At 39.9% G+C, this 14,703-nt stretch overlaps 1 protein-coding gene across 1 annotated transcript; it reads right to left on the bottom strand.

Moving 5' to 3' along the window:
• Window positions 1-10,024: 10,024 nt before the first annotated feature.
• smim10l3 (small integral membrane protein 10 like 3) lies at window positions 10,025-14,156 on the bottom strand. Its single transcript, XM_085271140.1, has 2 exons — window positions 13,791-14,156; window positions 10,025-12,373 (listed from the first exon to the last, which is right to left on the bottom strand). Exons 1-2 carry the CDS (start codon window positions 13,968-13,970, stop codon window positions 12,353-12,355), a joined length of 201 nt encoding a protein of 66 aa, XP_085127266.1. The 5' UTR covers window positions 13,971-14,156; the 3' UTR covers window positions 10,025-12,352.
• Window positions 14,157-14,703: the final 547 nt, after the last annotated feature.

Raw genomic sequence — 14,703 nt, forward strand, 5'->3', positions numbered from 1 at the left:
TCTTTTAGACAAATGTTTCAGTCTCGGTGATCTGTCCTAAACAAAGTGCCATTTTCCAGCCATAACACAGTCAATTTTCCTAATGCTGCTTCATGTCGCCGTGAGGTTAAAGGCCCAAATTCCCTCCTGTTTCATATGGAATGAGGCTCAGTTTGACTAATAATCATTACCACAAATGCATACAAAACATCATCATTGTTGTGACTCTGCAGCTCTGTGTCTTTGCTCTTCTTTTTCACTCTAATGGTGCTTTTCCATCTTCCAACAAAGTAATGGTTAAAAAGTCCTGAGCGGACATTGAGAAACTCAAAAAAGAGTCCTTTTCTGCTCATCAGCAGGGCCAGCAGATTACACAACCCGCTGAAGGCCTTCAATCCAGCAAAGTCCAGTTTAGTGCAGTGAGATGTGGGGTAGACAGGACTTTTGGGCACATGCATCCAGACAGTGTTTGTTTTCTCTGCACTCTGACACAAAGTGTTTTAATGACCTAACCATGTGTTTTAAAGCTTAACTCCTGGACATGTGTGCCAGTTTCAGCTTTTGCAGTAGAAAAGAAAGTGAAAAACTTTCTTTGGATTGGATTTTTTTTTTTTTTTTTGGAACATTTTTGTCTGGTGGTGATTGAGAAATAGCAAACAGGAAATAGGGAATGTTTAGTAAGGGGGAATCTGGGTGAAGCCCCTCCAATAATCAAACCAGAAAGAGTCTTTGTTATTCAGCTCCAATTGCTATGAAGTTTTTGCATATGTGGTAGACTGATGTGAAATAGCATGCACAAAACAAACACACACACACACATACATGCACAAAAAGGCTCTGATTTGAATATTCTCTGCGCTACAACTGGAAAATGGGTCATATACATAATGTTGGTGATAGCTTAGGGAATATGGTTTGACAAATATAGTTTTACTGTCCATTTATGCCATCACTGGACCCGTCAAGCAGAGCATCCTCATTGAAAGTCAGAGTAGTTGCATTAAAAGCATTTAGATTCTTGAGTCTGTCTCTCTGGCACACAAACTCCCTCAGTACGCTCTAGTCTACATAAATGTCAGGATAATGTGTTTATGAGTCATTAGAGGAAACGCGGTGTGTCCCAGATAGCTTCAGTAAAGAGCCAACTGAACACCCAGACTCAGAATGTATTTACTTGTTTTATTCAATAATAAAATAAAAGCCATAAAGTATCTCCCCCCCCCCCCCCCCCCCCAAAGAAAACAAAAAACATGATGCCTTGAAGTGAGCATGTGTGGAGTTGTGTCTCGTGCTGCAAAGGGTGCATGCCCCCAGGGAGGACCGCGTCTGGTAGATTAGGCCAACCATCATGGGAAACGTCTGTGGTACTCCTGACTGACTTCACGTGACCTGATTGAGCAGTCAGACCACTTTATATGCTCCAGTCACCATGGCGATGCCTAGAAGGCATTCACGTCCTCCCTTAAAAACTCCTGACCCCGCCGTATGTAATTACATAAATAAGCAACCCCCTTCACATCCCTAACCTTGCTCAGTCTCCATCTCCCCAAAACTCCAATCCTTCACAGTGCAATCAAGTGGAATCACTTTACACGGCAAACCCAACCCCCTGAAATGTCTGGATCCATCATTTCACCCACCATTTCCAGGGATTTCACTTCCCTTCTGTGAGTAATCTGAGTAATATTTTGATATATGGGAGTTGCGCTACCCTTTAGTCCATACCCAAATATTTCTGCAACCACCACAAGCCCTGCCATCAAATATCCATCCATCCATTTTCTTCCACCTATCCATTTCAGGGTCACGGGGGCACTGGAACCTGTCCCTGCTATAAAAGGACATGAGGTGGGGTACACCCTGGATAGGTTAACATCTCTCTCAGGGCTGACACAGAGAGACAGATGACCATTTTCTAATTTCTATGGTCAATTTAGCTTCATCTAGCATTGCATGTTTTGAGACAGTGGGAGGAACCCCGGGAGAACCAACCCAGAAGCAAGGAGAAGATATAAACTGCACACAAAAAGACCCCAGCTGGACGGTGGATTAGACTCCGCTGCCGTTTGTAAAACACAGTGGAGGGTCTTGTTTGATGTTGCATTTAAGCCAGTGGTGTTGGGGACCTTGTCAAAAATGTTGGAAATATGAACACAGAAAAGTACCATCGGCCTTTAACTCACAGTGGAAAACTATCAGTCATGGATTGGCCTCCCCAGTACTTGAACCTTAACATTACAGGAGCATTTTGGGATCATCTTGACGGAGAATCCAGAACATATAGAAGAGATTTACATCTCCTTAAAGAATCCTGAAGAACTGCATGTTTCCGCATATGCTTACATGTTTCAATAAATCACTGAACTCATTTTTCATGTTTCAAGCACATAAAGAAAACAAGAGAAACATTTAGAAACTTTTAGAAAGTACAATAGCTTGGGGGTGTTAAAGGGGAGCCTAACATGGCAGTGCCTTAGATCTACATTCTTTTGATTGGTCAGCAGGGAGCCTGTGGTCCAACCAACCTGTGGTTGGAAAAAGATTTCTGGTCCTAAATGAGAAAACGTTTCCTTGTTCTAACCTTCATAAAACACTTTTCTGATGCGTTTATGGACACGGTTAGAAACATTATGTATATTTTAGATTTTTTTTTTTTTGGTCATTCTAAGTGATAAAAAGGATCTACACTAATTAGCTAGTGATTAGTGATTGACTGGTCATACAGTTGTACAGTGAAGTCCATCCATTACTTATCACACCTGCTTTCAATACGTGAAGAAATGATGTGTCACAGTGGTGAAACGCTCATCTCCAGGCTTTGTAATTGGACTTTAGAGCAATATGGGATGTCACGGTAGTAATACCCATTTTCTATTCTGTCTGTAGTTAAAAGTTCAAATTTAGAGCAGAAAAAAACATGTTTACTACCTAAGAAAAATGTTGAGCTCTAATTTCTAATTTAGGTAAAATTCCCTCATATGAATTTCATCTGATTTAGTCTTATGAAGTTTAAAACTTGCATTATTAGTGGCATTATTCTTGTTGTTACTGCTATTGTCTGACAAATAGCATAGCTTGCTGTATAGATAAATGTATTAACAGACTTACTGAGGAGTACTATGTGTTCTGGTATCTAGTATCAGTGAGTGACAGTGACAATTTTATTCGTATCCTTATTTTGATGGATTTTGTCCTTATGGGAGGTTATTATTCTACTGATGAATGGAAGTTCCTGATCCATCTTCCTCTGTGTGTTTATATCCAAAATGCTGGACCAAACTTAAACCTGGGGGATATGACGGGGGTTTGCATGTCCTTCCTGTTGTGTAGGGTGACGAGGTTGACTGTGGTGTGATGTGGCGTGTGTGACAGAGGTCACAGGAAGCAGAGGGCAGCAGGATTTCCTCCTTTCATGCTCTTTGGTTTAATATCCAGCCCTGCATCTCGGCCACTTCTTTCCTGCCACCATCTGATTGAAGGGCAAAGTTGAGTTGATATTCTGGATCCAAGGACACATATGAGTAGAGTCTTTATTTGGGCTCACAAAGACGACAGTGTGTTTCAGAGAACTTGAACATAAAGCTGTAAGTGAGTCCCTACATCTAAAGCAAAAATCCTGCAAGACCTGTTGCAGTTAAATACCCAGTGGCAAAGGTTACTTCACTTAAGAGTTTAGCAATGAGTGTATCGTTCAAAAAACACTGAAGAAAGCCCAGCTCTTCTGTTAATCAAGAAACAATTTCAGTGATTATAAATAAGAGATTATTGATGCAGGATACAGCACACAAGCCTGTTGAAGAGTGCAACATCAAAGACAAAAGGATCACAGATAAAAGCATGACGATCCCAGCAAGGATTCACAGCTAAACTGTGATCCTTTAATACCACTATGAAAATAAGCTTTTGAGTCCAATACAGCTGACAGTTTACCCCAAAAATATTACAGTGTCCTTCTATTAAACAAAATGATGCAAATCATTGGTAAAATCTGCATTTTTTTTTGTCACATTCCTGCATGAACCTGTTTTTTCCCTAACAATAAAAACAAAACAAAGAAATTATATAAATTGACAGCTTTTTGAGGCTCTGCACAACATGAAACTGTCCTATTTCAATAAATTAATGCAAAAGAAAAAAAAACTGATGCAGAAAAATGTCACAATCACACCTGCCAAAAATAGGCATGCATTTGAACACTGGTTTGCTTGCATTACCTGCTTCAGTCCTGCAATGTGACTACAGCAAATGCACCACCCAACATCATCCGCTGCTTCCCCCTGCACCTCTCCTCCCCCCTTCATTCAATTTTCAGGTCAGCTCGGAGCTCATCTCAGCACTTGATCTCATCTTTTTTAACGCTTTGCATATGTCTCCCCTCCCTGGTCAACAGCGTTTAAAATTGTAAAAGAAACTCAGAATTAACCAGGAAGAGGATATTTCACACAGTAATGCTCTCCGGTGCCAAAATACTAAGCATAAATCACAATTTAGTGTTTAATGCATCTCAGGTAAAATCATGTGGATTATTGTTTGACTACACATGGAGGTGTGCATTAATGCGTGTCATATAAAATATTCACAGCTCTCAGCCAAGCTATTGGAAAGTCCATCACATGTTAAGCAAAGTAAGAATTGTGACACTGAGTCACGCTGTAGACTCAGTTTGGAAAGTGCAGGTCTGTCAGCAGCTGAGACTTAACATTTAGTTGCTACAGTTTGGGTCCCATTTCCTGTTTGGTTGCAAAACACAAAGTTTGGCAATCGGCATAAACAGTTTGACACATAAACAGTTTGGATTTTCAAATGAGGTGTATCAGAGCTATGAGCTAGAGGTTCAAATACAGTGGGGCAAAAAAGTATTTAGTCAGCCACCGATTGTGCAAGTTCCCCCACTTAAAATGATGACAGAGGTCAGTAATTTGCACCAGAGGTACACTTCAACTGTGAGAGACAGAATGTGAAAAAAAAATCCATGAATCCACATGGTAGGATTTGTAAAGAATTTATTCGTAAATCAGGGTGGAAAATAAGTATTTGGTCAATAACAAAAATACAACTCAATACTTTGTAACATAACCTTTGTTGGCAATAACAGAGGTCAAATGTTTACTATAGGTCTTTACCAGGTTTGCACACACAGTAGCTGGTATTTTGGCCCATTCCTCCATGCAGATCTTCTCGAGAGCAGTGATGTTTTGGGGCTGTCGCCGAGCAACACGGACTTTCAACTCCCGCCACAGATTTTCTATGGGGTTGAGGTCTGGAGACTGGCTAGGCCACTCCAGGACTTTCAAATGCTTCTTACGGAGACACTCCTTTGTTGCCCGGGCGGTGTGTTTTGGATCATTGTCATGTTGGAAGACCCAGCCTCGTTTCATCTTCAAAGTTCTCACTGATGGAAGGAGGTTTTGGCTCAAAATCTCACGATACATGGCCCCATTCATTCTGTCCTTAACACGGATCAGTCGTCCTGTCCCCTTGGCAGAAAAACAGCCCCATAGCATGATGTTTCCACCCCCATGCTTCACAGTAGGTATGGTGTTCTTGGGATGCAACTCAGTATTCTTCTTCCTCCAAACATGACGAGTTGAGTCTATACCAAAAAGTTCTACTTTGGTTTCATCTGACCACATGACATTCTCCCAATCCTCTGCTGTATCATCCATGTGCTCTCTGGCAAACTTCAGACGGGCCTGGACATGCACTGGCTTCAGCAGCGGAACACGTCTGGCACTGCGGGATTTGATTCCCTGCCGTTGTAGTGTGTTACTGATGGTGACCTTTGTTACTTTGGTCCCAGCTCTCTGCAGGTCATTCACCAGGTCCCCCCGTGTGGTTCTGGGATCTTTGCTCACCGTTCTCATGATCATTTTGACCCCACGGGATGAGATCTTGCGTGGAGCCCCAGATCGAGGGAGATTATCAGCGGTCTTGTATGTCTTCCATTTTCTGATGATTGCTCCCACAGTTGATTTTTTCACACCAAGCTGCTTGCCTATTGTAGATTCACTCTTCCCAGTCTGGTGCGGGTCTACAATACTTTTCCTGGTGTCCTTCGAAAGCTCTTTGGTCTTGGCCATGGCGGAGTTTGGAGTCTGACTGTTTGAGGCTGTGGACAAGTGTCTTTTATACAGATGATGAGTTCAAACAGGTGCCATTCATACAGGTAACGAGTGGGGGACAGAAAAGCTTCTTACAGAAGACGTTACAGGTCTGTGAGAGCCAGAGATTTTCCTTGTTTGAGGTGACCAAATACTTATTTTCCACCCTAATTTACGAATAAATTCTTTACAAATCCTACCATGTGAATTCATGGATTTTTTTTTTTTCACATTCTGTCTCTCACAGTTGAAGTGTACCTCTGGTGCAAATTACTGACCTCTGTCATCATTTTAAGTGGGGGAACTTGCACAATCGGTGGCTGACTAAATACTTTTTTGTCCCACTGTATGTAGTGTGGGTAGTTGCACTGGGATTGGTTCTTTATACAGGGGATTTTCATAAGGACAAAACAAAGTAGATTTGTTGAGCACAGGAAATTGTGGAGGGTTTTTAGGACTTATAGTATGTGACTTCCAGACAGACTGTTTACAAGTAACTGACTGACCAACAGCACCAAGCAAAAGACTTTGAACAGCTATCTTCTGTGTACTGAAACAAATTCTACCAGGAATAAAGATACGCTTGACAGCAAAACTGTGAAACACTTCTTTTACGCTGTTATTTTAGTTGCTGACAGTAGCTTCTTACCTGCCGCCCACCCACAAGAGGAGTATCAATCTTCTCATTTAGCTTGTGGAAAGACAATTACAAAATACTCTCACCGACCACTTTATTAGGTACAGTTGAACTGTTTGTTGACACAAATATCTACTCTGCAGCAACTCAATGCATTTAGGCATGTAGACATGAATGAGATGATCTGCTGAAGCTCAAACTGGGCATCAGAATGGAAAAGAAAGTTGATCTAAGTGACTTTGAATGTGGTGTGGTTGTTGGTGCCAGATGGGCTGCTGATCTACTGGGATTTTCCACACAACCATCACCTTTTTAGAGTTTATAGAGAATGGTCTGAAAAAGGGAAAATATCAGTGAGCAGCAGTGAAAACGTGTTGTTGATGCCTGAGGTCAGAAGATAACAGTTAGACTGCTTTGAGCTGAAAGGAAGGCAACCACACATCAAAACCAAGGTATGCAGAAGAGCATCTCAGCTACAGCAGCAGAAGACCACACCAGGTGCTACTCCTGTCAGCTAAGAACAGAATAATTAGGCTACAGTTCACACAAGATCATTAGAATTGGACAACAGAAGATTGGAATAAACTTGCCCGGTCTGGTGAGTCTTGATTTATGCTGCAACTTTTAGACATAGAGTCAGAATTTGGCATAAAGAACATGAAACCATGGATCTATCCCTATATGGTGACAGTGTACCCATTTTCTGATAGTTAATACCAGCTACAAGCTCAGCTAATCTCAAACTTTATTTCTTGAACATAATATGAGGTCACTGTACTCAGATGACCTCCACAGTACCCAGATCTCAATCCAGTAGAGGATCTTTGGGATGTGGTGGAAGAGAAGACTCACATCATGGATGTGAAGCCCAGAAATCTGCAGCAACTGTGTGATGCTAGCATTTCAAGATGGAGCGGAATCTGTGTGGAAGGTTTCCAGAACATGCAGTATTAGTACGGTGTAACTGATAAAGTGATAATGGATATTTCCTAAAATTAAAGCCTTCCTCCATGAAGAAAGAAAAAAGTGAGAATGAAATGAACACACCTTCTGACTGAAACAAACAAACATACAATTAAAGACAACATAGTGCTCAGTAATGTGCATCTCAAAGTGGGTTATGAGGTCAAACACAACAGTCTGGCAAGTCTTGGAGAAGAAGATTTTAGGAGGTTCGGGATATTTTGTTTAATAGTGTTTGTGCAGAATAATAGATTCTGCTGATTAATTGAGCAAAAAGGACAATGGAAAAAATGATCTTGACTTGGACATAGAGACTCCAATCTTACAAAATCATAGTTAAACCAAGGTTGAAGTAACCTCAGTTCTGAATTCAAGTCAAGAAATCTCAAGTTTCCACACCAATAAATTCTTAAAATTAATGAGTAAGTGTAAAGATGTGCGCTGTGCATTAAAATACTGCATTGCAGCTGTAATTGAACCTCTGCCATTTGCAGTGTTATCACTCTTTAACATTCAGTCAAACAACACATGCGAGCTGCTGCACATGCCAAGGGCTAAAACTCTGTAATCCTTACACCACTACCCCCTCTTTTTTAAGGGTACAAATGGTAAAATCAGGGTAAAGATAACCCGACTTATCCACCATCTATAGATCTCTCCCTCTCTCTGCCAGTTCTCTATGATAACCCTATTAAAATATTTCCTCTGGCAAATCCCTGAAAAATAAATCCTCTTTTTTTTTTTAAGAAAAGGGGGGCAGGAGGGATGGTTTGTCTGTCACATGGAGAAATACAGTTGCCTTGGCAACCCCTTATGGTTTTACACTGCAGCCTGGCATTGCAGAGCGACTGGCTAGGATAAGTTTACTGGGAACATTTTGCTCTGAAGGAGGGTGTCAGCAGTTTGGAAACTGACTTGAAGGAAGTGCACACTGAAGGGACGTGTCAAATGGATCTGGTGGCTAAGATTGATCCAATGCAAAGACCCACTCCCACTTCAAAAACAGACATTAGTCACACAGGATTTTTTAAATTGATTTAGATCAGAGAACGAGGGAACGGATACATCGTACAAGGGAAACTAAACATTTCCTTCACAGGTGCACTAAATCTGAATAACAGATTTTTATAAAAGATCACAGTGTGGGACTAAATAATCGTGAGCTATATTTATAGTTTTATTAGCCTGTGTCAGCTTCAAAGAGATTGACAGCTCTCAGTGGCCGTTTCCAACAGATAGGAAAGGAATTCAGTAAGCTGCTTCCCCCCTGTGGACAGTGGGCACCACAACACAACACAATCATCACACTTACCCAGCAGAGGAAGCAGGTGTCAAGTATCCAAACAGGCTGGTGGCTTCATGTATGAAATTCAAGGAACCTTTCAACTTCTTGCATGGATTTACGGTGAGATTAAAATGCTATAAAGAGAACAGTTATTAAGCCTTAAACCTTCTTTACTTTCTTGCCCACATGAAAAGCAAACAGCTGTCTGATCACAGCTTTTTATGATGCTTTACAGCAGGGGTGTCAGATTAATTTGATATCTTCTTTATTTCCTCTTACGTGGGCTGAACCAGTAAATACATGGTGTATAAACTATAAACCAGTCACCTCCAACTGAACCTTTATGTTCAGTGCAAAGAAGTCTAACTTTAAAAAAACTGTCCAGTTCCTTTAAAATTCACATTTTGACCATCCAGTTAAAGTGGCCGTGAACAGACGATCAAATGTTCCACGTGATAAGCTTGGGCTTACATTCTAAGAAATAAAGGAATTTATTCTAAAAACAAAAACTATCAGTGAATTTACAGCAAATTTTCTCTTTATTACTGTGTAAAAAATTGTACTATAGAATTAATTATTGATACTGTTATTCATTTGAAAACTAACAATTAAAAAAACAATTTTCTTTCTTACTTACCTTTGATATATGATGGATCATCAGTTTACTAATAAAGGACACTTTATCAGTTACACTTTTCTGGTTCTGTCTGGTCTATGTTGACATGATAGCGTCATCGGCTGCTGTAGATTTGTCGGCTACACATCCACGATGACACTCAATCTTCATCATTTTCAACTCAATTCATTGTCATTGTTTCAAATTCATTTTGATCATCAAAACACTTTTTCCTTCATTGTATTTTAAGATTTTCATGTTCTGTTTTAAAATTGTCCACGTAACCAGAAACATAGCAACAGAAAATAAGTGGTTTTGCCACACATGTCGCTGTTTCTATGTGGTTCAAGAACATGCTATAGAAGATGACCTGTTTCTAAAGGACAGTTTAATAAACCCAAACGAGACAACTGTTACCTTTTACTCATAGAAATGGCTCAGAGTCGTGGTGTAATTCGTTTATTTCTCACAGAGTTCATTCATTCTCAGCATTTGCTCTGTAACTTCAAACCCCACTCACACACATTTCACAGAAATAAAAACTTAAAACAGTAATAAATAATTTTGAATGTAACACCTTTCACTAGCATCGATTTGCTGATCCCACTGGTAAGCAGAAACACAATAGAAACGGTGACCACCTGAGCATGAGAGTGAGAACCATTACTGCACTTACTGACTTCTCCTACAACAAACCTGCTGATATCTGATGTATATCCAGTTAAACCCAGCCACAAATGATTAGTCCAGATCATAGAGGACAAACGAAACATTGTGCGTCATGCAGGGAAAAGAACCTCTTCAAATAAAAATGAGATGTTTACTTTATACCTCACACTGAATGTCTATACATGTACGATGCTTGACAAATTCATTAGATGGCCTAAAACCCAATTTTTTTTAGAAATTTTTAAGAAATTGTTTAAAACTAAAAAAAATTGTTATTTGTAAGGCAAATAACAAACGGAAACTACTAAATAGTCCTTATTCACCAATAATAACCAAACAAACAGAAAAACGTAATAATTTGTATGGCCTCCGTTGGCCTTGCATTGTTACTGGCATTGTTTTTATGTACGTTTCCACAGTCTCCTTTGTTACTGAGCTCCAAATAGTTTCCAGCTGTTCCCAGAGACTTGCTGTGGATGAAACTTTTATGCAATCTATCTTCAAATCCACCAAATCCCAAATTTGTTCAATAGGATTCAAGTCTGGACTCTGATTTGTCTAGTCCATCAGTTCCAGTACTCCAGATTCCTTCTCCTTGGTCAAATACTCTCTGCACAGCTATGAAGTATGTTTGGGGTCACTGTGTTGTTGGTATATGAACTCACGACCAATCAGTTTCAGTCCAGAAGGGATTCCATGACCCACCAAGATGTTGTGGTAGATCTTTATGTTCACGATACTGTCAATTTTCACGAATTTGCCCACGCCGTTTCCAGAAATGGAACCCCAAACCATAATGGAACCTCCACCATGCTCTACTGTGGGTGCAGTGCATCAAGCATCAAAACCTTCTCCAGATTTTCAGTGATTATTCTGACCAAAGACTTCAAACTCAGACTCATCAGTCCAAAGTACCTTATTCCAGACATCTACAGTCCAGTGTTTGCGCTCCCTGGGTAATCTGAGACGTTTCTGGATGTTTGTGGGCCTCAATAACTGCTTCTTAGCAGCGACTCTCCCCTTTAAGCCCTGTTCATTCAGTCGTCTGCTTATGGTCATTCTGGAGACCTTTTCAGACTCTGCTCTAGAAGCATTTAGCTCTACTTGAAGATCAGCAGTGGTCTTCCTTCTGTCACTGGTACTTAAAATCTTGAGGTGCCGGACATCTGCGTCAGTCAGCTTTTGTTTTCTGCCTCTTCCTTGGCGCATTCTGTAAGTACCGGTCCCTGCAACTGACTCCAAAGCGTACTTGACCACACTGTGAGAACATTTTATGTCTTGTCCTATTTGTCTGAAAGACCATCCGGCATCGTGAAGTACTTTAATGCGGACTCTGTCCTTTTCGGTGAGTTCTCGATCTTTGACCATTTTGAGTCTTCAAACCGAATTCATGTTTTTACACCCAGATTTGAACCGCACACTGGACTTAACGACTCAAACTGAATATTCTGTTTAGTAATGCAAGTAAATAACTGTAATTTGGCACCTTCTATTAAATAAAAATGCTTTGATGTTTTTTCTTTGATGAAACAGAAAAACTGAAGGGCATAAATTTGAAAATTCATGGATAACAATAATTATGTTTTAGCATTAAAATATAATTTTAATTATAGAACGTGCACATACTGGTGGATTAACCATTACAGAAACATAAAAAAGGATTTGGGTGATTACTAATACTGTTAATTTAGGTCAGCTGTACATGTAAGACATAAAGAGAAACTATAAGCTTTCACAGCAACAATCATTCATGCTACAGTCCTCGATATCAGAGAGAAAAGGCGGGGGAAATATCTTCATGCACCTGACGAGCTTCTCCTGAATCGGTGACTGCTGGGCTCTTTCCCCGCTCCATCTGCTCCATCTATCGCCGCTCACCCTGTCTCATATCTGCAGACATCACCGCTTCCCTTCACCTGCAAAGGCGCCGGGCCGTGTAACTGGCGGCAAAAACGAACAGCCACGTTATTGTGTTGGACTGAAGTGTCTTGAAGTGTCTTCTTTCTTCACATCGCTGTGTGTGGTCAGCCGGTGTTTTCTGATGGCTGGAACGTGGCAGTGCACACTATCCATTGTTAAGTGTTAATGCAGCCATTGAAGACTCAGTGGATTTCGATGTGAACCTATAAAGATATGAGAACTCTGTTAGGTAGTGCTAAATAAATTAAAAAAAAGAGAAGTAGGATAGGATTTTTGACCAACTTAGATATTTGGTGATTTTTTTTTAAAATAGGCTTCCCTAACATTTCCAAAATTTGTCTTAAGTAGTTACTTATATACTTGTTTATGCTCTGCCTGACTCTACTCATATCAGCAGGTTCTTGCTCCAAACACCGTGTTGCTGACAGTGAAGTTGCAGAGTGCCCTCTGGTGGACAAACAATGCAAAGTGTGTTTATCCAATCTCTTCTTAGTATTTTCATCTTCATTTATTATTTTGATATCTACTTTTGAACTGCAGTTATATGAAAAATAAAGTTTTCACAGGACTTTATCCCCTTCAGTGAGAAACTAGGTCACCCTTATCGCTTCCACAGGATATAAGTGTGTAAGTAGCAGCTAGGAGCTGACGATCAGCTGCCCTTGATTAACTGATCATCAGCAAGTTTGACCACTGCATGAAAGCACAGCTTAGATTTGCCAAAGACTTCTGAAACAATGTTGTTTGGACAGACGAAACCAAAGTAAAAACCAACCACAGGATATTAGCACAAACACCTCACACCTGCTGTCAAGCAAGGTGGTGGAGGGATGATGATTTGGGCTTGTTTTGCAGCCACAGGACGTGGATGCCTTTAAGTTATTGAGTCGGTTATGAACTCCTCTCTATAAATCTTCTTGAGTCAAATGTGACAGCTGTAGCTTGGCCAAAATTGGGTCACGCAACAGGACCCAAAAAGGGTAGCAAATTAGAAGCAATATTTTTAATCTGGAGACAGATGAAACCTCAAGTCCCCGACTAGGATATCTGTTGCCTGCTTCAGATATATCAGTTACTGGTCAGCCAAGATGTGTGTATCTTGGAAATAATTTAAAATAAATAAAATAAGGAACAAATAATTTTTTTTTTTTTTACAGTTTCTCAATGTATCGCTAACAAAAGGCAGTTGTTTTGTTTGCATAATATTAACACATTTGGCAGAGTTGCCCAAAAATAATCAACATAATCCATTAAAGCCATTAATAAGCTAATAGATCTTCATTGAAAGTTTAAGGCACTAAAAATGGAAGCCAATAAAATGCTGGTAATAATAAATCGGCACCTCCTTAATTGAGAAAAGTGAGCATTAAAGACAAGATAAAGGGAGAATTTTCCTTGTATTAAGCAGCTTTAGTTTTAAGTACCTGTAACCCTTAAGCTTTAAATGTAGTTAAAATTGATCGTTTATCCGTCCATTAAGGATAAATCTTTTACAACGTGTCGCTCATTCAGGTAAAAGCAAAGGCAGTAATGAATCCAACATGAGGGGCCTTTGCAATCAGCAGCTGTCTCTGTGCCGTTTAGAGGGTTGATGACCGATTACAGCGGCTGAATGATTACCTGTAATCTCACATTAAACATCATAGAGGCGACGAGGTAGACATAGGGGAATCTGATTCGCAGCCGCCATGCGAGATCAAAAAATATCAACAAAGTCCTCGTCAAGCCTTTCGAAAATATTCCGTACGTCCGACCAGCAGAGCCCGAAAACCGGAGCACCAAATATGACAGACCCGCCATACAGCCCAGTCCGTTGGCTGGTTTCCAGGGTTAGTTTGTCATCTGGTAAGGCGAAGCGATGGCAAAGGTGTCACACTTCATATTTATATCACTCGTCGACACCGAGCCCCATTTTTGTCCTTTTTTTAAATCGATTGTGTTGGAAAATCTGCTCCACCCCGATAGCTGTTTACCGGGGACTCATTACGGTGTGACACACGGAAGTAAGAGTCAATAAAGGGCAACTGGAACCCCGAGGCTAAACTCTCAGGTATATGGTTCTTCATTTTTTTTAAAAACAAAAAAACAAATCACAGCTGAAGTACACATAAAGTGTCATAACTTCATATTCATATTTATCCAGACAGTAGGTAAAAAAAATACAAGACAACACACAAATGCTGTAGTTGCAATGGTTTGTTTTACATTAATAGATTAATATACACAAAGTTTAAATATATAAGATTAAAATTGATTGCAAGTGTGGAAATTATATTTTAGGTCTAATTTTTATTTATGTGAAATTAAGTGAAATGGTCGGACAAAATCATTTAGTTTTTAATTATTTGTATTTGTCCAAAGGCAATAGGTATAGTGCTGATGAGGAAGGAAACCTGACTTCGAAAAGAAACGTCCTTCATCTGAAGAATAATAACACATATATTACTAAGTAAAAATTGAAGTAAAACAAGCAAACAAAAGTGACAAGTGCATGTAAGAAACAAGCCAAATAAATAAACAAATGTGCCACAAT

This window comes from Mchenga conophoros, linkage group LG4, assembly GCF_057382185.1.
Source record: "Mchenga conophoros isolate Kocher_MC1m ecotype Shallow Benthic linkage group LG4, M_conophoros_male_GT1.1, whole genome shotgun sequence".
Classification (NCBI taxonomy): Eukaryota; Metazoa; Chordata; class Actinopteri; order Cichliformes; family Cichlidae; genus Mchenga; species Mchenga conophoros.